At 44.0% G+C, this 25625-nt stretch overlaps 1 protein-coding gene across 1 annotated transcript in view; it reads left to right on the plus strand.

The window, feature by feature from the left end:
• The first annotated feature begins 893 nt into the window (after window positions 1-893).
• Window positions 894-25625, plus strand: part of AKR1D1 (aldo-keto reductase family 1 member D1) — a 35308-nt gene continuing 10576 nt past the window's right edge. Inside the window, exons 1-3 of the mRNA XM_027680523.1 lie at window positions 894-1144; window positions 17401-17568; window positions 21972-22088. Coding sequence (XP_027536324.1) covers window positions 1052-1144; window positions 17401-17568; window positions 21972-22088 — 378 coding nt within the window. The 5' untranslated portion in view covers window positions 894-1051. The remainder of the gene's footprint in view (window positions 1145-17400; window positions 17569-21971; window positions 22089-25625) is intronic.

The raw sequence follows: 25625 nt of genomic DNA on the forward strand, positions 1-25625 counted from the left end.
CACAGAAAGCCAAGTGGGGTATTAGAAGAGATAAAATAATCTGCCAGGCTAAGCCACATCGTTGTGGCTAAGAAATAAGGCTCTCTAAGGGCTTAATTTCAGGTTGATCTGGGAAGACATAGAAGACCATACATTCAAAATCAAATGGGGAGAACTCAGCATAGATACAGGGCACAAAGCAGGTGAGTTAGGACAGGGTACATCTTGCAGAGTGGTGTAAAAGCATGGATGGCCCTGAGTGTTTTATGAGGATCAGAAAAGAGTAAAAGCCATGTGTTGAATTTCATAAAGGACATTGTCCCTTTCTGGGCTATCAGCGTTTGGAAATATATACATTTTTTCTACAGTGGAGTAGAACCTGATAGTGAGGAACTTGAGCCCATTCGCCATAATCTGGGACTCACACTAAGGCAGAGGAACTACTCACCAATCTGGAATTTCCTTCATTCTCTCCTTGCCTCTACAGCAGTGGGTTTTAGCCACTGGAAAGGAGGGGTGGAAACTGTCCCAGGTTTTACACCTCTGTGGGGAAAGTTCCAAGACTGAACACCCCAAACCGTGTGAAGTTGGTGCCCTGCTGCCGGTAGCTCCAGGCACGGTGGGCCGGGGGGGTCCCTGGTAATGGGCAGCAGCACCACCGCAAGCCCCTCAGGGTGCAGATCGCCCACCGGCCCGCCTTGAGGTTCACACGGAGCAGCCTTTATCCCGCACTCAGCCCGTGCCTGACCTCGGGGGTCGCGCTGGGGCCGTCCCGGCGCGGGGCGGTGCGCGGGGCCGCGGTGGCCGGGGCGGGGCGGGGCGCGGGGCGGTGCGCGGCGGGGTGCGGTGGAGGGCAGCCGCGGGCACACGTGGCTCAGCCCCCCAAAAAGGCGCTCCCCGGCGGAGGGAGCGGGCAGTCCGTACCTCGGCCCCTGCAGAGCCGCCGCCGGTCCGCTCCGTCCAGCCGTCGGTGGGTGCCGGAGCGCAGGGGCCGCGGTTGGCTGTGAAGCGGCGGCTCCCGCCCCCCTGCGGAGTCAGCCCCAGGTCCGGGGCGGCCCTACCTGCAGGCACGATGAACCTTACAGCCGAGAGCCACCGCATCCCGCTGAGCGACGGGAACAGCATCCCGCTCTTGGGGCTGGGCACCTACGCCGACCCCCAGAAAGTAAGTCCGGGGGCGCCGGGACGCCCCGCGCCGCTGGCGGGGGCAGGTGGCGGCCGCCCTCACTGCGGACCCCCGAATCGGGGCTACCTTCCTCCTTTCCTCCCGTCCCGGCTGCTTCTCTTTTTGCTCCTTTCCCCGTGCAAAGTTAAAGCCCCAGCTCTCCCGTGAGCAGAGCGGGCAGTGCGCGGCGCGCAGATGAGGAAAAGATCGGAAGAAATTAAAAAATCCCGCCCAGCCTGCGGTGTTGTGCAGCTGCCCCTGCCGCCCACCGCCCCGCATCGGTCCTGGGGTACCTGGGGTCGGGGCGGTGTAGAGCAACCCCTAGGTTAGGAAGGGATGTGACCCCCAGCGAGCGCCGGCTCCCCGGCAAGCCGGCCGGGAGCCCCGGTCTCCCGGAGCCAGGAGGGACGGTACCACCGGGTCCCCCGGGTAGCTCCCTGCGCCGACCGTAGATAAGATGAGGGATTTCGGACCGTCTTGCAGCTGGCCTCGACACTTTCCAAGGAATGTTCCTGAAACAAAGACCCAAATTCCTGCATTCTGATTCCTGCGGCTCCCACAGCTGACTGCCAGCGGCCAAACCACTTTCAAATATTCTGCATCCTTCGGTTTTGCGTGTCCTGGGCAGGCATCCCGTCTAACCGTAGCTGGTCGACTGTGTGGAGGCTATGGAAGCACACCTGATGCTTCTTCCCTCTGCGCACCTGGGAGCGCAAACGCAATTCGCTAGCCGCTGCCTTATAAAGCTCCCCTAAACTGCCCGATATTTGTTTGAAGGGGTGGAAAAGGGGCATCGTGGCCAGACCCCGCTTGTGTAATAGTATCAGTTGAGATGCAATATTGTGTGTATGACTCCATATACCACAGGTATTTACAATTACCTTTTTAAAGAAAACTCTTGATTAAAACCATTTACCAACCGCTAGATGTACTATGGTGTATAAATAACGGTGTTGAAGATTTTCAAAAAACACTGTTGCATGAGTGATGCGGACAGAGCGCAAGAAATCCCCAGGACAACAGTGCTGGTTCACATGGGGAGAATCAGTTGGAATTCACAACTTCAGAGGCTGGTCATCATCCCCCACATCACTAGGCTTTCTGGAGATATTTTCAGCTGGAGCATTCTTTGAATAATGGTTAGCGAAACAAAATTAAAGGTCTCTAACAGGAGTTTTAATGTAGCAAAGCAGAACGTTGCATAATTCAGAGACAAAATAGCTCTGAGTCAACTTGAAGCATTTCTTTCCATACTTTTGTATTCTGCCCCTAACCCTCGAGTTGCAATTTTATGGTAGTTTTAAGTTGAGAAACATGCAGCTGCCAGCAGCAGGGCTCCTGCCTTGATGCACTTCCCACCTGCAGCCCGGACAAGCCGTGGTCCGATGCTACGGCATTAGCCAAGGCTCAGGCAGGGAGCCCAGAGCGGCAAGTAACCTGCCGGAGCTGAGAGGGGAGGTGGATGGCAATTCCGCTTTTGGAGACAGCTTCTCGGCACTGCTATAACCCTGCTAAGAATTCATTCTACAGAAATTCAGCTGTCCTAGAATCAACAGAGCAACAGTTCTGCTTCTTTTACCCCCATCCTGCAAAATCCTGATGTTTCCTTCATCCTGGGTTTGGTTCAAAGTGGCCTTTGTATGGAGCTCAACCAACCAAGATGAATAATTTTTAGGTAGGGCTGGTTTTCAGAAGAATCAGCCACAGGTAGCGACTTTTTGCTTTTCACATGTACCTCCTTTGTTTTCTGCTGACAGAAGGTGGGGAGGACAGGATGATGCAGGCAGGGCAGGCATTGCTACGGCAACTCCAATTTAGAGCAATTGAAGCTGCTGTGTAACTGTACCCTCAGTGGGGATGGGTGCACATACCAACCACCCGTTCTCCCTCCCCCCGCGTTTGTAGGAGTTTGATTTTCTGAGCTGTCTTTCTCTTTCTGCATGATAAACACGTTAGAAAGTTATGGGTGGGAGGAGGAGCTGAGAAGAGGTAGAGAAAGCAGCACTGATAAGGCCCTCATCACAGTCTCATTTTCGCAGAAGACCAGGTGAAACAATGTATGTTTATCTGAAGGTGCAAGGCTGGAGCTTTACACTAGGATTAGGGCTTCTATTTGAGTCGGGGAACTTGTCACAGAGAGCAGCTGGGGAAATGCAGTAGCGAAGTGCTACGGGAGTTGTTGCAGAATTGCGCTGCTGGCCGGTGATGGGACCGGACGTTTAAATAGGTCACGGGCTTAAAATTTGCCCATCTCAAAAAGGCTGCTTTACTGATAAGAGGGTTGGGAAAGGGGGCAGGGAGGAGGCTTCTATCAACACCTTGCCGTGGCAGCGGAGTGCCACTTAGCTGGGACAAGCTGCTTTGCTGAGTACTGATTTATGCCTGGTGCGACTTCCACCGGGATGCCTGGCAAAGTGTCTGTCCAGTTCCTCCTGCCTCAAAAGCTGAAAGGCTTTGTGGCAACTCGGGACCGTTTCAAGGTTTATCTTAACAAGTGCTGCTACAAACTAGCGCTGACACGTTTCCTTGAAAATGCTGAACTGTAGCCTTTTGTGGCTGAATTGCTTAAGAAGCAGCATCTGAGCCACCCATTCTCCAGCGGTGGGGGCAGGCAGCTGGTGGTAGCAACGGCTCAAGCCGTCCCCAGCACTCTATTTCTGCTCATGAGTCAGATCTCCACAACTTCTAGTCATTTTGTGCTTTGATATAAAATACAGAGCTATTCATTTGTCAGATTATTCATCTTGTTCCTGGAGGCAGGTTTTTGGTTTTTTTGTTGTTTTTCTTTTTTTTTTTTTTCCAAAGGTTATTCACCCTGGCACCTCCACATCAGAGCAGCTTGTCCAAAACAAATCTGTTTTCTCAATGTCGTGCTGTAGCCCAGTAGCTCGTAATGAGTCCGGAGTGTTCTTCCTGAAGTGCAGGAATGTGCTCGCTGGTTAAGCAAACCAGGCAGATCTAGTTAGCCATGGAGCAGGGAAATCTGCTTCTTCGGCAGTCGGTTACAAGAAAACAAAGGCAGGAGGCCAGCTTTCACGTTTCAGGCTTTGTCTGGATAAACTGAAGAGCAGTGCCTTCAAAACTGAAATGTGTCAGCAGCTTGCCTTGCTCATCTTAAATAACTTAATTGTTCTCCCAAAGACGACTTTGGGAGATAAGTCATGCTTCTCTGATTGTGAAACACTGAACAAAAAAAATAAACCTATTGACTGAAATTTGGTCCCCTGTACGAGTTTACTGACTCAGTGTAGTACATCAGTCAACTGGAGCAGAGCTGGACCACTGTGGAAAAGTCTGTTTGATAATCCGATTCATTTTAATTGAATGCTCTTTCCCTCTAGATGTAACAGCTTTTCTTCTGATTTAATGGAGGTCAGGATGACAATTCAGCTAATTCTTTGAGACTGAAAAGTGCAATGTTGGGGGTTTCTTTTCGCTTTACCACAGCAAGAAAGTACAATGAATCCATTGGCTATCAGCTCATCTGCTAACAAAAGAAAAGAGTCTTCACTGGGTCATGGAATTAGTCATAAATTTGGGTTGTTTATCAAGAAAAGAACCTAATTTTTTTTTTTTTGGCAGCTTTAATTGGTGTTCCCTATACTTATTTTTAAAGGAATGTAATAATTGTATAACTATAAAGCTTAGTTTTCTTTTTGGTGCAGATTTCAGTGCCTTCAAGTTGGATTTGCATTCTCCTTCACATGTGGAAGAAGATGTGTGAGTTGTATTAGATTCTTGACTATATAAACTAGGCTATTCATCCTAGCCAGGAGGGACTGAAGTGAAAAACTGGAAATCTCAGTCACTGACTCCTTCCCCTATTCTCTCTTTCCTTTCCCAAATATCCCTTCTCCTCATGGGTCTGGATGGGAACCACAGTGGGAACAGTGAATCAGGACTATCAAGGCACTCCAGACATTTAAAATTAGAGGCCAATTCTACCTTTGTCTGGCTCTGTGGATCCTTCTGGCAAAACCCCGCGTGTGGAGGAGTGGCTCTGCCAAGGCTCCAGCAGATGCACCGTATCCAGCTCTCCCTCCCTGAGGGCCCCCAAGCTGTTGACCCAATTCTCCAGGGTATTAAGTAGATGGGGGAGGAGGGAGAGGGCAGCCCCACAGGGGAGAGTTGTAGAGGAGGACAGCCCCCTTGATGAGCCTGCGGCATCGCCCTGTGCTACAGCAGAACCAGATCAGCCCACCCTGGGCTCCCACCACCTCCCAGCATTGATGCTTAGTTCCCAGCTGTGCCTGTCAAGTGGTACTGGTACCCATCTGGAAGCTGATGGCATGTGGGGATGAGGAGGCTTAGAGGGTAAAGGTGCTAAAAACACTCCTAAATCCTGGAAATCCTATGCCTCATTAAAACTGTACTTATGCCTGCTTCACTTTATAACTCATCCCTGTCAACACAGCTAAGATCATCAGTCCGGTGTCTCCACATAAATACTTACTGTTTCCCTGGAAGGTCAAGGGGCCTTGGCTGCAGCTCTCTCCTACCTTCCTGTTTTGACTGAGGGAGGACAGGGCTTGGAGGGAAGGTTGTAGCAACCACATTGTACACAGGCGCTGCTTCTGAAACATAAGATTGGGCAAAGCGCTCGAGAATAGCACTGGGTGAGGGCTTTTGGCAAGTTGCAACTTAGCTAAAAATGAGGTTCTGAGGTAGCCAAATCCATTCATAAATTGGAAGCAGTTTTGTGGAATAGTTTCAGGCAAAACAAATGGCAAAGCATTTCATTTTGGGCACTGGCAGTACAAGCTGAGGAATCAAAGAATTATTAAAGCAGTTGGAGGTAGCAGTTGCCTTTCCCTGAATAGCCCGCTGGTAAGGAAATCCACATGGGTGGTGGGAAACCAGATTCAGTCCTCCTCTCAGCCTCTGGGGATTAAATTCATATCACACAGCTCAGGAAAATAACATGATCGTGGGGTATGTGATAGCTAGAGAGAGGCAAGAAGAAACATGCACAGGCTGGAGCAGGAGGAGCACCCTCCCCATGGGAAAGCACACTGCCCACCGGCCCCACAGCTCTGGATGCTGAAGAACTTGGTATGGCCTCCAGCCAGGAGGGAGAGAGACCCATTTCCCCAAATCTTTAACTACCACAAAGTAACCCTTGTGAGTGCCCAGACAGTCTGGGTTTTGTTTAAGAAGAAATTGCTGGTTTGAATCAGGGAGAGAGGAAAAGTTCATCCAGGGCTCCTGTATCCAGTCTGAGTGACCAAGTAAAAAAATCTGTCTTGCATAAGTAAAAACACTCTTTTGGCACCCTGAATTACTTTTTACACCCAAGATAGAAGCTGAACAGAGTAACTTTTCCTTGTACAGGTCTAACAACTTCTAGTGCTCTCATAGGATCATTTATGCCAAAAAGTTCCTCACACAAGGATGTGCATGCACAAACTATTTCAATCACTCTTAATGGTGCTGGCTGCACCCTGCTGCAGGCTGCCTGCCTTCAGAGCTGCTGTAGGCTACTGTTAAGTCAAAAGAGATAATAAGTGATTTGTCCCCATGATGCGATCTGGATCTCTCAGCTGCAGCAAGGGAGGCATTACACACAATTTAATTCCCCATTTTCCTCCTGGTTATCATTAGCTTCTGAAACTTGATCGGCTGGAGACAGCAATGATTTCAAGAGACCTGTAAAGAAAGTCACCTGGCCTGACCCAAAGCTACAGAATAGAGCATGTATTGAGAGTACCAGGGAGAAGTGACATCTGAGATCTCTGCAGACAGTGTTGATCCTAAAGGCTTCTACTTCTTGATCTTTTCTCTATAAATTTCTCCTCTAACTCAGACAACTAACTGTCTTCCTCCTGAGGTAAACCTCCCACTTCTAGATTTTTTCTTGAAAGAGATGAGAGAGGCAGTGGTAAGAGCAGGGACTGCCCTAATATCCAAGTGTTCTTACAGCCTTAGCTTATTTCCCATGACATGCTAGTAAAACAAATATGTAAAGAAAATACATCAATCCATTTAATGTGAATGATTACACATGAATATGTGTTTGAACTCAGCAAGTACCGAGTCGGAAGTTGACTCTCTACTGAAATGATCTCTATGAACCTACATAAAATCATCACAGAAGTAGGCCAGGGAAATATTTTGCCTTTTTCTCCCCTTAAAAAAGTATTGAGAACCCAAATTGAACAGATCTGTGGGAGTCAGCTGGGATATTTGGCTATGGAACCTCGTACTTATGCCCTGAACTTAAGAAGAGAATAAAGTTCCCAAAACAAAGTAATTTTTTTTTAAGTTGTTGGGCCATATCCCCTGACCAGCATTTCCAAAGGACATTGTGCACTTTAGAGTCCCTTTCAGTAACCACCACTGGCTTTCTCAAGCCATTTGGTTTTTAAGTTGCAGTATTACCTCATGCAGTACTAGTTCTTCTTGTCTTCAGGGAGGGCTTTGGAGCAGCAGAGCCACAGCTACCCGACACGTAGCAACACGCGGTCTTTCAGGGCTGGGATTTCTGAGATGTTTCAGAGGGTAGCCTTATGTTCCCTTGGTGTCTGAGGATATCCTAAAACCGTGCTTCCAAATGGAGATTTGCGCACTTGAGTCAAGGGCAGAAGGGAAGGAGATACATTACAGCATCCCAGGAAGACAACTGTCTGATCTGCTATGTGTCCCAGAGGGCTCCTTGCCTGCCTGTTAGTAAACTCAGCCTAGCCTTCACATTGAACAATATTTGTCCTGAACCCAAATATCTGTAACCAGATTACTCACAAAGTCGTGACTCAGTTAGTTTCATGTTTGAAGGATTTAAGCCATACTCGGGTGATTCTGCTTGCACAGGCTGCAGATGGCATGCCTTTCCTTCAGTGGCTGGCATCCTGGTGTTGAGTGATGCCCTCATTGATTAATCTCTCAGTTTTTATTCCTTATTCCTCTACTAAGTCAGTTACTGGCAAGACGCAATTGCCAAGAACAGATAAAGGCAGGATGCCTAGGTATTTGATCCCCAGATGGCTTGAGGAGGTGGAGTGGCAGGCATCAGCTTCTAGCAGGCAGCAGAACAATATGGCTCTTGGGCAGGAGCCTGTGTGAGGATTTAAGACACTGTAGTGACTCTGGGCTGTAGTATTGCCTTAATCCATCCCTGCTGTTTGCTACAGAGATGGCAAATATGCCAGGAAATAAGATAAATCCTTCCACATATAAGATAGTGCTTTCACAGATTGGATTTTTTTTATAGCAAAGAGGTGAGGGTATAGACTAGAAGAATAATCTAAAGGGTCTCTGACAAGTTCTGATTTCACAAATGTCTTTCTCTAAAAACTCAGTGTTGCATGACACATTTAAAAGTTCCCTTTCATGTATGCTTTAATGGCATGTTTACTGCCTCTGAAAAGCAGAGCTCATTTATCTTGCATTCTCCTTTTCTCCTCTGCTATACAACTTTTCTGTTCTGCCACTGGAGCAGCCTTTCTCCATTTCTGTGTCTTCAACACTTTGCCTTCTTGGTGTTTAGCATTGACCCCTCCTCCCCCGTGTGCAACCACCTCTTGATGCCTCAATCCTTGCTACCTCTCTGTAATCTTGTGTTATACAATGGAACATTTTTGGCTTTCATAAATGCAAGGTTGCATCTTTATCTCATTAAGAAAGGAAAATTAAGACAAAAAAAACCCTAAGAAAAATCAGGTAATTAGAAAAGGTAGATGCTTTTGTTCTGAAACATGGCAGACTCTTGAACTTCTAGCTTTTGTGTAAGAACTATACTTTAACCATTAATTTCAAATTTTAAAGTTGGATTTGGCAAAATGACTTACCGCTTTCTGTCAATTTGGAGAAAAGATTCTTGTCCCCAACATTCTTGAGGACACAAGCTTTGTTCTTATTACTTTGATTTGCACAAAACCCATGGCTTTAAGACACTGCTGGATTTGCAAAATGCTCATTTACCTCCGCATATATTCTCTGCCGAAATCTCTGTGGTTCTTCATTTCTATGAAACCTGAAGCTTAATAGAAAGCAAATTCACAGTATTACTAATCTCTGTGCCAATGGCTTCTGTTTCCAGCTGTGAACACAATTAATGTCTAATCATGTGTGGCAGACTAAAAATTGCACTTACTGAAGTGGTCAACATGTAAAATTCCTAATGAGGATGGGCCCAGCATTGTAGATGAGTATGAATGAAAGACTAGCTTTCTAGCTACATAGTTCACTAACCTATGGAGGACTTCTGAGCAAAATGGCCACAAAATTGCTAGTCCTAGAAAATGGGGGATTTTCCATTTTGCTCTGAGGAATAGATTGTGCTTAGAATGACTTCTTTCCTTCCCCCCTGCCCCTACCACCTGAGAATGCCTTAAATTATAAGCCTTCCAAAAAAACCTTCTTCTTAGAAAGATAGTACCTCCAACCTATGCTGATATCTCAGCTGCTGCATGAAAACACTTTCAGACTACTCCAGGACCAAGAGACATACACCCCTGCAGAGCAGAAGACTTCTACTAATGAAACCTCTGACAGCCAGATAATTGCCTGTCCTTGTGCAGTGATGCCTGCTTAATCCAAGCAGGTGGCCTGGCTCCTACAGCTCACCTGGCACCGCGTCATTTGGCTCCCAAAGACATGGTACCAAGACATGCAGACTTGGACACTGCAAGAGAGCTCCAGAGGAAAACATTCTCAGAGCAGTGTGACATTTACAAGATGACAACTTTGTCTGGGGGTCAGTACAGCTCTTGGATGGTGGATATCAGGTGCTGGCATCACTCACCAAGGTACATGTCTGGCTATGACATAAGGTAGAGTTGTGTTTAATCAGTCCAGATCCAAAATTAATAGAGGGTTAATCCAGATAAGCTTTTAGGACAGTAGCATTACTCAAACCCAGTCACAAGGATTCTTGTTTGAAAAGTAACCAAACAGAGAACAGACCTTTTCCATTCCATAGCTGTGTACTGCAGTGACTATGGCTGTTTCAACACACCCTTCTTCCAAAAACTACAAAGCTAGCTTTTACCAATGCAATGATACTAAGGCCAAATACTGACACCAAAAAATAGTAATTTTTTCTTGTCTTTTCCTCTGCCTTTCTAAACATACTGGGTTTTTTAACCCTGCTGAAGAGCCACAGGGAAATCCCTCCTATCTAAATAAAAGTTAAGATTGTTTTACAGAAGATGGGACAGGGAATCACTGGCATTATTGAAGAGGGGAAATGCTGAACCCCTATGAGTGAGTAATCAGAATTACCGCAACTGAAAGATACGCTTTTTGGCAAGCACATTTAAAGCCCAATTTTCCAGGCAAAGCTCCATTTTTAAAATGTCCCAGACTGACTCCATACGTTAAATATGGCTCTACACTCCCATGTGTCCCTGATTCCCCACAGTCCTCCAAAGAACAGCATAAGCATGTTCTTGCAGCTCATGTGGGAAGCTAACATCTGGGTTGTCTCTTCGGTTGACCTAAGAGGCCAGATTTGTCAAAACTTGAAAACATTGAGCAGAAGATGCCTCTCTAGGCTTCATCAAAGCTGACTTTTTTTGGTTCAGCTAACTAGGTGGTGGAATTCCCCAAGTTTTACATTTGCCTTTGCAAACACTTCTTCGAACTGGCGCCAGAAACCTCTCCCCTTTAACTCTAGGGAACGAAGCAGAAGAACTACTGGCAACCTTTTCTTCTCTTTTATTGCACAAGCTGGTGCTTTGCCTTCCCCTTGTACTTCACACATGCCTGTGATTGCATTTCTTGTCTGAAGGGTGTTTTGATAACATCCACCCTTCCAGTTAGATCCATGCTTTCCAGGGCTAGCCAGCAGGCTATTGTGTCCTCCAGCTCTTCAGGAAACTTTCTCGATCCACTCCACTAGCACTGCAAGCATGGGAATCCATGTGCACATCATTTGCTTGGTTTGCTTTAATCCTCTAGCTGCCAGCAGAGAGGAAAGGCAGCTCTTTAGCTTCAGTTTGCATAAACTGAATTTGCATCAAGTGAAAAGTTGCAGCGATCCTAAAACTGAGGATTCTGCAATCAAGCGATAAAAATAACTCCAACAACTTCTGCCAGCTACAATAATAAAGCTTTCCTAAAGACAGCTTCAGCTAAATGCTAGAATAACAATGTCAGAGGAATTCTAGAAATGCTAAATCTGCAGTTATGCAATCTAATTTCTGTTGTACGGACAAACATCATGCTTTAGGCCACTGACAGAGCATCAGGTTAGAGGAGAAAGGCATCCCTTGTTCATGCTCATTCACAGTGTGACGCAAGGCCACAAGTGTCACCATTCCCCCCATCTTCTCTAGGAATCCGTATTTGTTGTCCTCCACCTTCCAAGGCAACACACTGCACGACATAAAGCAAACTTCTGGGCCAGCGTAGCAGCTTGTGGCTCTCAGCTCTGTTCTCTGCCTCCATTCCCAACTCTACCTGCTTTTGCAGAGAACCCTTTGCTAGGTTGTGCTTCCTGGATGGTGGCTGCCAATGCTTCCGGAGGATGAAAGCCAGATTTTCCTGTGTTTGAGAGAGAGGGATGTGCTGGCGGTTGCATTTTCCAAGAAAGAGGTGTACAGTACAGCTTCTCTTTTACAAGGTTAAACAATTCTAAGAATGTACCCTTGTGTGGCTCATATCCTCTGGCTTTGTAAACTCAACCTGTGCTTTCCTGCAGTGCCTTCAGTACACATGCTTTCTATGCTCTGTTCCTGACATCTTCAGCCAATCCTTCTTGCCAGTTTGTCCGGAAAACAGGCAAATGGAAATAAGCAATTGGGCTTCTAGAAACTTGCATAAGAATTTGTGTGTGAGTGCCGAGCTCTGGTGAAGGAGGCTCTGAGCCCAGGAATGTACCTACTTTCTCCTTCCTGTATTTAGCTGACTAAGATTCCCAAACAGTGGCTCCACATCTTAAATTATAGGTTAGGACTGGAGCGCTTGGCCCACGGTTTGGGTCTCTTGTGTAATTCTGCTACAGTTAAGCTCAGATTTTTTCCAGGACATGGCCCTGCGTCTCCTAACACCTCAAGCTTTTCTTCCCAGGATCATTATTTCCAGCTGAGGTACTGGATAACATTGCACTAACCAGGTGAGATGCTCGGGACTAAGGTAAAGGGCACTTCCCCTAAAGCACTTCCCTGAAGTGTTGCTTCCTCAGCTCTCATGTGCTGCTGACACTGGTGCAACTCCATGAAGCTGCATGTGTGAAACAAGGCAGAGCAGAATCTGGGAGCCTGAGTCAGACTGTTTTCCTTTACTGTGTGGACTAACAAAGAATAAATTACAATAGTGATGTTAAGACATAAAAGCAGTGGCGTGGTTTTGCAAGATTAGAATCTACCACCAATGTGTGCTGTTAGCTTTGTCTTTGGAGATAACCCTCTTAATCAGCTGGAAAGCCAATGGAAATTGCTGACCAGAAAAAGATGCTGTAGAAAAAGCAAAAGAATTGGAGGGCAGTTGAACCGTGACACTTAAATAGCAGTAATAATTTGGAAAACCACTAACACTGCTGAGCAAATACTGTTCTACTTGAGAGGGAAGAGAAAAATTCACGGGTATGCCTGCACAAAAATATTCTCCTGTGGCTTGGTCATATGCAATCACGAACAAAACTGCAACTGTTCATTTGCTACGGTAGGGAAAATAGTTTTTGACAAAATGGGATGTGATGGAAGGTGTCTGGAATAAACATTAAAAAATAAGAAAGTTTATGGTCTCAGAGGAAAAAGAGAGCAGACCCTTTCAGACAGACAGGACTGATGAAGCACATTGCTTTTTCAGACTCACAGAATGTGGTAACTGTCCAGTTGGCTACTTCATCTATGGAGAAGGGGCCAAATTGCTGCTTCATTTCTTCCAGTGAAGGTGCATATCTGAGTCTGCTCCCCCATCCCTTCTGTTCCATTTATTTACCATGGAACCTGAAGGAAACTGATACTGGTTTAATCTGCCATGTGTGGTGGTAAATCAGCAGGTTTACAAGCTATTGATTGAGAGAGGGAATAACTGTGTGTATTGTTTCCTTAAACTTTATGATCTTAAAAATAACATAGATGCTATTGAAGAAATTTATTAGTGATTGAGCAAATAGTTCTAGTCAATCAAGAAGTTTTTCTTTTATCATAAAACATGCGATAAATGTAGTACCTTTTTTGGCACAAATCAGTGACTGACTGCAAGAACACTGAAGATAAATATCTGACTTACAGTGTACACGTGGTTATAAAATTCCAGTTCTAAAACAAGTCCTTGATCAAAGTGGCATAGTTGTATGATTAGAAGCTGAAATATTAATTATAGCTAAGGAGCAAGCATACCTCTTATCTACACGTAAATAAAAAGTAATAAAAAGCAAAGATTGTCTTAAAGCCAAAACCAAAGAGTCCTGAATTACTACTGACAAAGCACAAAGGGTTTACGGCATGGAGACATTTCAGTAAGTCATCTGGTATTTCTACTTCTCTATACGTGAGCCCTGCTTATTTGGGAATGGCACAAGAATAAAGGCCTACCTGGAATGGGTAGATGGCATAGGCAACTGCATTTTGGATAGCATACCCTAGTGAGTGTAACCTGCAGCAAGGAGGAGGAAGAGGTCTGAGATTCCAAGTAAAGGTGGCTGCTCCATGGCCAAATAGCCTGGGAGATACTGCTCTACCAGGTGCTGTGGTTGGAGTGGTGCCGGTCCTTATACAACATAGTCATATCATAAACTTCTATCTACACTTCAATAAAAGTTGGGTTTCAGTTGTTAATCTCTGATCTGGTCACTACTAAAGACTTTAATTCCATGAAAGACAGAAGAGATTAAAACACCTCAGGCTGAGCAGCAAGGTAGAGGGGAAAGATACAGGTTTGTACCTTCTCTGATAGAAAGATGTATGAGCAGTGGTGATCTGAGTCATCCAGCTTTAGTATAGTCTGTCAGGAAACAAGGGAACAAGATATGACATTTAAGGCAACACTTCTAAAAAGTGGCAATACCACAACATGACTAGCCTGTGCAAATCATCAGCACAGTTTACCACAGCCTATTAGTGCAGGATTTGGAAGGATTAAACACATGAAATCCTAGAAATTATAGTTTCTCCATTAGAATGAAAGTTAACATATGGTATAAAGTTTCCAGACTCTCAGATGTCTCAGACCTTCAGCTGGGATGGTTCAATAGAGGCAGAATTTTCCAAAAACTGTTCCCTAGGTTGCTTTGCATTTTTATATGAAGCACCTTAGACCAGAATCTGTCAGAACTAATACACCACATCAGATTAAATGAACTAGTGCAATGAAAATATTTATATTTAATGTAAACCCATCTCTGGCCATTGGTAATCAAGGCCTGATCCAAAAAAAGCCTCTCCAAGCCCCTGAAGAATAAGATTAGTCCTTGAGATGGAGGAGTCTTTCACAAGATTGTTTGTACAGATGTAAGTCCCATGCAAAAATTAAGAAATACATAGAAGTTCAGTTTTAACATGAGTCAACTGCTTCAGCCAAAAGCAGTTGCAGTAATTGCAAGCTTTCTCATTTTTCTCTATTCTACTCTTCCCCCAAGTTTGCAATTGTGCTGTTCCCTTATATGTGAGACTCTACCTTTCCCCACCTATTCCTTCTGCTTTTCTTACTGACCAAAGTGGCCCTGGTGTCTAAGAAAAGATGCAACTCAATAATCAGTGGTTCCTTACTTGATGGAGTTTGGTTTACAGTTCAGGAAACAACAGGGAGCTGTGTTCATGCAATCTCTCAAGCGTGCAAAAAGAAGAGAGAAAATTCTGGTACCAGGTTCACACTCCATTTTCAGGCTCTTCAACAAATGGGAAAAGTAAAAAAAAAAATAAAATTCTTAAAATCTGAATTAAGGTTAATGCATCACTTTCCTCTAAATGTTCTGCTTTCATGCACTTGAATGGTAAAAGTCAAACAGGCTGAAGCAATCTAAAAGTCACATAGTTTCAAAAATCAGGTTTCAGAGAGGAAACACTGACTGCAATTTGGAAATATATTTCTCTTTCAGATAACTAATCATCACTTAAACTTGAGCTCACCAGACCTTTAAGCTGAGTCCCGTTGTTCTGTGCTAATCAGTTTGAGCTTTGCAACTGCGGCTACAGCCTTGTGCGGCTCATTGCTGAGGCAGAGGTCTGAGGTTACTGTCATCAGTAGCAGCAGGCTCATGTTAGAGCTTTCTTCCTGATGCCTTTCTCAAATCCTTCCTTGCAGGTTCAGGCAGGGACAAAGCAGCAAACATGTTGGAGGTTGTCACTACTCCATGCCTCACACTTCAGTAATGCTGCCCAACGTGCCCCAAGTGAAAACTAGCCATTGACTCGTCCTGAAAGGCTGTTGGCTGCCATGGTCTTCATTACATCCTACTAACAACTAGGAAAGAGCCCTGGCAGGGGCCGAGCGTGCTTTTGGGAGGCTCCCACAATAAAAGCAGCAAAGCACTGAAACAAGTGTTTCGTTGTCTCTCTCAATTAAGCAAACAGCATTGCATCATCACTGCTGTAAATACTGTAGAGTGCCAAATTGTGGCATTTTTACCTCTGAGCCCTCACTCATGTACGTCATAAATCAAGGCAAGCGTGAACGGCTTTGCATTTTAAGTAACCTGTAGGCACTGCGTGCTGGAGCAGAAAGTCCCCACAAGCCCAAACAGAAGCTGGTCCATTTGTGTCCAACAGCAGTCAGTTGGGATAGGACACTGAAGAGCAGAGGAAGCAGGCTGGGATATAGTCCTATTATCCTAGAATAGTCTGTCACCAGCCCACAGCTCTAAGACTGAAAGACAGAAGTTGACCCTCATGTGCCTGCAGCAATCCTTCATAGACCTTTCTCACATGAACATGGAAGAGAAGACCAATGTCCTTGATCACTGATGCATCCTATAGCAGCTATGAGTTTCACACCTAATTCATCAGGTGATGGAAGAACAGCTGTTTATTTCATGGCAAACGCCTGGACAGCCAAGCCAGTGGCAGCTGTAAAAGGACAGAGAGGAGGGAGAGCTATTGCTGTGGTGAAAAGTGGTCCTTCCTAGCAACACTTATTGCCAGCCCTTCTTCTCGTCTTCCCTTGGCATCAGCAAAACCAACAAATTTGACGTTCTCTTCGTACCTTCTCATTTCCAGATGTCTCTGACATCTGTTTTCTTCATAGGAGAAGGCGTGTGGTTTTGGCCCTGCACTTGCAGGTAGCAAAATTCAACTCTTGGCATTTGTTGCTGTCAGACAACAACACAGCAGAGCAAGTTGACTACCCCTATTTCTCTTTTTCTTAAAGTGGATCGGATATCCCTGTCACAAGAGAGCAATGCCCACGAAAATGGTGGGAGAATAGTCTTTCTGCATGTTGCTGAGAGCCCTTGACCACCTTAGAGCTGCTCTCTCATTATACAAAGTGTAGGAATAAAAAGATGTTTTCAGTACAATTCCAGTGTCCAGAACAAATAATTTCAGTAACCAGTTTTATGCTTTTTTGCTTGGTTTAGCCTATGTGTAATTTTGCTTGCCACAGTGGCTAATGGAAAATATGACTGTTATGAAAAAACAAGCTTATTCTGAATTTTGGCAATGATGAGTAAATACAAATGCAGTACACAGTACAAAAATGTCACTTGGACTTTTTAGGAGGTTTCTTGGGCTCATTTTAAACTGAAGCAATAAAATGCATATGAAGGTATATTAAGACAACTACTGGTTCTTAACTACACAATAAAGGAACTGTCCAGAACTGGGAATATCAGTAGACGGTCCTGAGCTATCACCCTCAGGATTGTGCTACCACCAATGGTAAGTTGATTTGAGGACAAAGAAGTCAAATCCAAATTTCTGCACTGCTGAGAGGTCTAAGGTATTCAAACAGCCTCTGATCAGCAGGTGGTTGACCAACTCTGCTCAACCAGAAAGTCATCTTCTATTTGAGTAAGGAATTTTATCAAACGGCTGTTGTAGGAAAGTCCTTGCTCTCTAGATAAGAATTTCTGAAATAATTTTTATATAAAATACATTCAATTCTACTTTCTGAGGATTCTAGTACTCTCTCTTTCACAGCACAGGAAATTTTTTGCTTTGCTGCTTTTTCCAGTCCAATTCCACATTCACAACAGTTTTGAGGAAAAGCGCACAGCACTTTTTTATTTAGAAATTGAAACACACGTATCTGGGTACATAGGGGATGGTCAGACTGGATGAATTTCAGCATGAATCTTGTGCATATCTCAGTGACTCTATAGCATTGAAGGAGAAGTGAGCAGGAGGCTGAAGCTATGTTTATTCTTCTCCCATCAGACCCCCAAGGGTTCCTGTCTGGAGGCAGTGAAGATTGCCATTGATGCTGGCTACCGCCATATCGACGGTGCCTTTGTCTACTTCAATGAGCATGAAGTGGGACAAGCCATCCGGGAGAAGATTGCTGAAGGAAAGATCAAGCGAGAAGACATTTTTTACTGTGGCAAGGTGAGAAGCTGTGCTCAGATTATTTACACTAAATCCAGGATTTCCGTGAATGGTCTTTCTTAAGAATGCCGGTGGTCAACATCTGGCATGTTTCCTTCCAGATCCAACATCCTTTATTTTTCTTTCCTAGCATTACCATAATGCCTCAGATCTTTATGAACACTAGCTTTTCTGTTAGGCACAGGAATCACTGTTGTTCTCTGTTTAAATCTCTGATAGCAATGGGAACCATGTAACATCCATTCTGTTTAATATTGTAGGTACCTGCAAGTTAAGACCATTGCTACACTCGGCTGTGTTGCCTAAACTGTTACTGTACCACACACTGTGCTGTCATGCATATTTTTATAGCCATACACTGAGCCTGATCTGGACAATGATCCTACAAATGAGTTATTTTCTGTCAGAGTGATTCCCTGTACAGGTTTGCCATGAGGTTGCACAATGAAAGGGGTGGGAGCAAGCATGTGCATGCCAGTGTCTAAGTATGGGAGAACAGCAAGTGCTTACATTGGTATAACTGCCAGAAAATTAGTCATCAAGCTACACCCTTGTTACTGTATCACCTGTCATTAAAAAGTTCTACGATGATGAATCAACTTATTTGGAGAGAAGATGTCATTACACTCCTGCTCTAGAGCAACGAGGCTGGAGTAATGCATGAACTAGTTAATACTTTACAGTCTTAGCTGTAAAATTTGACTCTCTCCTAGAAGAATCAAATCCCTTGTCCAATGAGGCGTCTGACAAAAGCTGTTACAACTTCAATGACTATATCCCCGGTACAAGAAAGCTCATTGCACATTGTAGAATAAGGGTTGATGGTTCCCATCCAGTTTTTAAGGGAGCTTATGGCCTCAAATTGCCCTTTCTGCAGTGCTTCTTTGAACATATTAGCCTAATATTTTCCCTTTCTCCTTTCCCAAATAAGACGTAATCCACAAAAGTTACTCAACAGACTTGCAAATAAACACCGTTCCTAGAGTGAAAGATCCCATGAGATAAAACACTGTGAGCAATTTAGTTAAGTTCTATGATCTGGGAAACTAAGCTTTGTATTGGGTAGTTTACAGACCAAGTGGATTTTCAGCAGCTACAGACCAATTTCCAAGTACAGCAATTTCCAATCTGTAAAATATGCAACTCTTTTCCAAGTTTCCTGCCTGATTCTGCTGGTAGCAACCTTGCCACCCTGAGAAAAACTTCATGTCCTCAAATTTTCTGCCTTTATCAGGGAAGTTTGTCAGTCTCTCATATGTCAAATAGGTTGATTTGGATCAGTGAAAATATTTGGTTTTGACTGTTTAATAGTTTCATTACAGTAAATTATCAGTAATATTTCAAATCAAAACCACCAAGTCATGTCAAAAGGTTAGAATCAGATGTCCCAACAAATCTGAGTATTTTAACTTTTTCAACTTCTTCCCCTGCAGTTTATTTTCCCACATCAACCTTTAGAGTCTGTAAAAGCACACCTCCCAGTAAAATTTCCAAACTTACTATATTATTAAGCCTTTCAGTTGTCTGATCTAATCACTAGATTATTCTTCTAGTTGATAATCACTACTTAAACATTGAGTTACCTGCAAAACTGCAATTCCTGTAAGCCATAGGGCTGCAACACAGAGTACCACAACAATCAATGCCTGTGGTCCCAGCCTGTCTTGTCTCTGTGAGATGGGACACACATGGATTTACCTTATTGTTGTGTCCTGTTCGTGCTTGACAAAATTTCAGGTGCTCAGTATGATAGTTCATTGTGGTGATTCTGTAGTCTTTAAATTTAGAGTTCAAAGGCAGAAGTGGAAAATATTCTTCAACCTATTCAATCCATCATAATCCAGGATTTTCACAGGTTTCACTGAACACTTTCACAGGAGCCCTGAACTTCCCAGAAAGAGTGGGAATGGATGTCCCTTGCCTTATGGGTTTATGTATCTTTAGTTTTATGTACCTCACAAACTTATGTGTCTTACAAACTACTGGCAAATATCAAGCCACCAGTAGATACATGATACTTACCAATCAGGTATTGATTGCTAAGTGACTGACACGAGCTGTTGCATTCTTGGAAGCAGGCAGCACAACAGAAGTTGGGGTTTTTTTCTGCCTTTTTGACATCACAAGTACTGGAAGTTCCCAAGACCCTTCAGACTCAAGCCCCTCGTGCAGACCTTTCCTTAAGCAAAGATGACGCAGATGGAAGGCTGATGTGTCAGCAGGGACTAACAAGAGCAGCCCCGCTGAGTGGCAGTGTTACTGGAACAGCGACCTGGTGTGATCGGGCTGCATCTGCCAGTTGAAATCATCAGCACTTGCACTTGGCTCTCACTTCTGGCTGGCTGATCAGGCAGAGCAGCTCAGCATCCAGAAATTTTAGAGGTTTTATATCAACTGCCAGCATCTCACTTGGCTTATACAGCAAGACCTTTCTGGTCTCCTCTTTCATCCCAGGATATTTCTTTCATTAAACTAGAAGTAACATTTCCAGGAAATATGGTGTCCTAAAATGCCCAAGCCAGCTGGCAGCTTTGACTACTGCTCTAACATCTACACGGGTTCTACTTAGGTAGATAATACAATAACTTGTACAAATCATGAAAACAGTTATGAAACTCTCAAGTTTCCATGGCATCGATGTACTGACATAGTACAAATGTTTGCTGTTTTTAAAGGCTGTTTCTTTAGAACTCTGCAGTTTTTTAAAGGGAAGTATATTCACTGGCAAGTGCTGAGCTCAATAGCACTGAGCTAGAAAGGGCACTCGGAAAAACCGCTTCTAAACTAGCATATACCTCAAGTTATAAAATTTCTAAACCACAGTAACAAAACAAACTGAACATGAAGGGTGTACAATTCCTTACTTAAATACAAGTTAAGCTCATTTTACATGTAAAATGCTTAAAAAACACATAGACCAAAATCTTTCAGGAAATCCAGTGGCACAACTTAAAACTTGAGAACAGGACCTCGGTCCCATTACTGTAGTACACCTCAGCCTCTTTCCACTGTCTACTGACTGTAAACTCTTCACACCTTGCAGAAGGGGTGGGGGGGAAGGCCTAGTATGACTTCCCAGGTGCCAAACCTTGTTCTGGTTTGTCAGCTTCGGGCAGGGTCAGATGTGCTGCTTTCAGTACAACTTAACTTCAAGATAATGTGTTCTTGCCTCTGCTGGCAGAACTAGCAGGTGGTTTTCCCAGGGAATAACTATAACTCAGTTGGAAACAAAACAAAACAAAACAAAACAAAACAAAGCCAAGCATCTTAAATACCTTAAAACTTACCCAGGCTATACCCTTTGGGACCTATAATCAACATCTTCTCCCAAAAATGGCAATTCAAGTGTTTTGTGTCTTAGGAACAAATTCATTCTATAACTTGGCATTCAGTGGCTGCCAGATTTGGAGGCTGAACTGACTAGACAATGACCACACCACCAAACAGCAGGTTGTTCCAGCAAACGAAAGTGACAAAAACTTCAACATGACTCCACATATCAGTTTTGTGCGTTGAAAAAAAAAAAGAAATTAAAATAGTCCATCTTATTTTGTGCATTCAAATGGCACTTTAAACCTTCTATTGTGTGTTAATTTTGAGTTTTGCGGAATTTGACTGCAACAATCAGTTTACAGAGGGCTCTTGGTTACTAATCACCATGCTATGGTTTTACTCTTGCAAGAGATTTGCATCAGCAGAGTTCAGTTAGAGGTAGTACTGAACAGTAACCAACTAAGCACAATCCATAACCCAAAAAAGGAAGCAGTAGGATTAAAGAGGTTTAGACTGCTCTAACTAGTCACACCTGCATTGCAAGGACTAAACACAAATACATCTTTTGGTGAGGACTGGGGAGTAAACAAAAACTTCACTAGGTCAGGCAGTCACTCGGGCTCCAAAACCACAGGAGAGAACCAAGAGATTCTCTTTGTGCTGGATGCTTGGCTGTTCAATAGCTAGCTCACGTGATCTGAACTTCTGCCTTCAAGCATAAAACTGACCACAGATTCCTTGTGGGAACTAAGTTTTCTAGTGAAAGCATGTGCTTGGAAAACAAAAGGATTCTTCCTTCATTGAGCAAGAGTTTGTAATATACTAAGCTCAGAAGAACTTGTGTTGTAATAAACAAATATGTAATGGCTTTACTGAGTCAACTCTACATGAGTCCTGGGCAAGAATTCCTGTCTTGACCTCTGCACCTGGCTCTGACAGAGGACAGGGTATGGCCCCTCACCTTTGTCTTGCAGTGATGTAAACCACAATGTCTTCGCACTGTGAATAACGGGCTCTGTCAGGAGGACAAGAGGGATTGAGCAGTAAAGGATTGAGTGTGTGTTGGGGGGCTTCAGCTGGCTCATTGTTCCTGCTGGCACCCAGAAAAGAGCCTGTGCTTGCCTCTGCAGCTGTGGAACACCTGCCACCCACCAGAGCTAGTGCGTCCAACATTGGAGAAGACACTGAAGATCCTGCAGCTGGACTACGTTGACCTCTACATTATTGAGCTGCCAATGGCTTTCAAGGTAAAAAGAAAAATTGCTTGAAAAAAAGTGCATGAACTTGGCTCCTGCCAGGGTCTCCATCTCACATGTTCCTTGCAGCTTCCAGCCTATGTTGACAATAGCACTTTGACCAGATAATGTTTCGTGTATACTGCATCCATGTATTTCTGGGCACTACCCACACAAAGAGAGGCTCATAGGTGGTGTGAGAACAGTAAATGACAGCTGTTGCATAGAGTCTTTCTAGTGGAAGGACAGGTCTCCTAACTGGGATTAGATCACTTCCTATGCTGAAGAAATACTGTAGCTGGAACAGTGTATGTGTCCGAATCCTCTCTCAGCCATGAGGAGCGAGTCACTGGAGGGAAAGAAGTTATACAAAGCAGCAATACACAAGGGGCAAAGTTTGGAGCAGGAAAGGGGAAAAAAACCCACCAAGTTGGTTTCTTTACTCTGTCCCAAATTAAAGCCACTGGGCAAATCATATTATGATCTTAATCTCTGTAACTGCAGTGCTCCTCTCGGACAGCTTCACTAGACCAAGTTGGTCCCAAATATGGGTTGTCCATCTCTCACTCTCAAAAATTAAAGTCTGATATTGCTTCATACTGCTGGCTATGGGCAACTTGTAGGTAAAACCTTTGGAGGCAAGGAGCTCACATCAGAGTTTTGTGCCTCTTGCCTTGCAACCAGCTCTTGTAAATCCACAAACTCTCTGGTTTCACAGCTCTTTGTAACTTGCTTTACAATTTTCCTCTACAACTACATGATATAAAGGCAAACGAAATAATACTGAAACGAGAAGTATGATATTCAAAACATTTAAGTGGTTTTGAACCAATTAAATCCCTCTTCTTAGAGAGAATAAGGTCAGGCAATTAGCTGGCTAATTGTTTCTGAGAGATGTTTAAGCTTTAAACTGGCCTCTTTTTGCAAGGAAGGTAGTTCTCTGATTATTAAAATCATATTTTGCTACAGACTCCAAACTACCAGAAGTATCAGATAGGAGGAAATTTATCAACGAGGCTATCACCTTAGATCTGCAGTACTTTTTCCCCTGAGGAAGCCATACCCTATTAAGACCTGTATAGGAGTAACCAGACTCTAATATTAAAATTTTATTTATACAGTCACACGTATGGAATCCTTTTGGGTACATTTTTTAAAATTTCCCACCACTAGCAATTTCCTGTTTCCTTTTGCCTGTGTTTGTATTCTCTAGTAGTTCATTCTCCCACATAGTGAAGGTCATTGTCTCACAATATAAAGATATAGACAGCTGGCTTTAAAGTAATGTACATCTGACTCCCTGAGGCTTGTATCAACAGTCTTGAATTGTTAAAGAAGTAGCAGACCTAGAGATTCATTCATGTCCCCCATGAGAGGAGAGAAAAAAAGAAGTCACTTTCTGTCTGAAAAATATACATTTTTTTGTGTCAAATACAAAAAGAAAAAAACCAATCCTTTTACAATGGTGGCAGGTTTCCTTCCTTTGCTCCCTCTCTCACAAATACACCCATCCTGGGTGTGATGCTTGCCTTTGGTGAGGAGTATGCAGGTGTGATGCTAAGAAACTCCTGCTCTCCTCTAGTCTGCAAACATTGGTGCTTTCCTGTCTCTCCCAAAGCCTTCTAGCAAAAGCAGTCTCTGCTTGGAACCAGTGAAGTACTTGAGACAGAATTTACAATCCTGCTCTGAAAACAGTAAGAAACATGCCCCTGCAGAGCCCAGCCACTGGTGCAAGTTGTCATAGGGACTTTCAGGCAGAGTAAGAGCAATCTGGTTTCAGAGAGCACCACTCAGAGAAGGAAAGCCCCACCATGCCAGCGTTTTTTCAGTGGCTCAAGAATTGCCAGTGCCTGGGGTGACACTGTTCACTGACCTACCAACATTAGCCTGCACCTCCCTGTATTTTTTCCTCACGTAGATTCCCCATTTAGGACTTTTTGTCCTTACTGCCTTTAGACCCCAACAGTGCTGTTCAGCCCCTCTAATCAAGCAAGGTAGATGGCCAGCAGGAACAGGGCTCCTGCTGGCCACCACGTGCCCTCTGCTTGGGGAGCCCATACCCACTAGCAGATTTTGTAAGGAGACTCTACTCAGATGACTGATTTATTAGTAAGCAGATACCTGTGCATTAAATGATCTGCAAATCCCTCCCAGCTGAATTATTCCATGATCTGGCAGAAAAGCAGATATTTTAGCCTTACGCTGAAAAAGTCTCATCTAAATATCTTGTCATTTTGAAAGAATAACCCAAGAGAGACCAGTGGCCTCACTATTTGACTACTTATTGCCTTCTGCTTATAGAATAGGCATTCACAAGTTGTTGAAATTGCTCTCTTGAGAAAGCCTGCTTGTCAAAGACCATTTTATGAAAGCAATGGGATGTGCAGACCTGTCTTCCTGCATCTGTGTTGGTGAGAAAATTTTTATAATGGGAGCAGGGCTTTTCCTCTCGGTGGTTAAAACTGCTGTGTTTTAAATAGGCAAGTAGGTTGTCTGGTATCTTTTGGAGTGCCTCCAGACTTTGAACATGACATGATAAGATGTGATCCCTGCATAGTGGTAGTGACTGTACAGTGTTGCCACACTTACTTCAGTGCTCATGGGGCAGCATCTTAGGAAGCCACCTTACATTCAGTGTAAAATGTGAGGCTACCTCCAAGAGAACTGCAAGAGAAGACAACATTAGTGGAAATGACTGGTATGGTGTAGTTCATGAGAACCCAGAGCTAAGAAAGGTGACCAACTTCTGAAAGACCTTTTCAAAGACCCCATAACCACCACCCTGTCACTGTTAAATCACTGTCTTTCTCTCAGCACTTTGTCTATCTACAGACAGTCCTTCCATTCAGGAATTCCCTTGAATAAAAAGGTAGCTTGGCAGAGAAAGTATTGCCTGGAGACCATTGAGCAGAGGCAACTGTACTTCAGAACCTTGCACAGTTCTATGGCTGTAGGAAGACCTATTGATCCCCCTAGAAATTCACAATAGTTGACACCACTTATCTCAGTCAAGAGAAGTTCATCTTCAAGCACCACTCATCCTGACTTGGTTCATTTGTTAGAACCCAAGTGATAGAGAAAAATAAGAGGATGATAAATTAGCTAATGTAGTTGCTGTCTATTGACTACTATAAAAAATGTTAAATAAAAATGAATTAATTAGAAGTGGAACAGAGTAAAATGGTCCTGAATTCAGATTCATCCCCTGAACTTTAAGAAGTACAGTTTCCGTATGTTGAACTTGCAGTCCTTGGAGAATGTGCAGGGGTATCATGGGGATGAATGGTTTGTTCCAAAATACCATGGTGGGGGGCAGGGGGAGGTGTAAAAAGGGCTTCTCCACCTCACGTTATGATGGCAAATTTTGCCTTCTAATAGAAAAAAAAGGTACCCAACAGCCACCTACTTCCTTCTAGTCAAGATATTCCTTTTTCTAGCAAGACACAGCAACAAAAGCAACAAGTTGTCTTTGTTGAATTCTGGGAAAACAAGCACATTTGGAAGATAGAGCCTTATGCCTGTAACTTAGACCTTGGCCCTCTGAAATCC

Source organism: Neopelma chrysocephalum, unplaced genomic scaffold (assembly GCF_003984885.1).
Source record: "Neopelma chrysocephalum unplaced genomic scaffold, ASM398488v2 Primary Assembly neopelma1_59, whole genome shotgun sequence".
Lineage (NCBI taxonomy): Eukaryota > Metazoa > Chordata > Aves > Passeriformes > Pipridae > Neopelma > Neopelma chrysocephalum.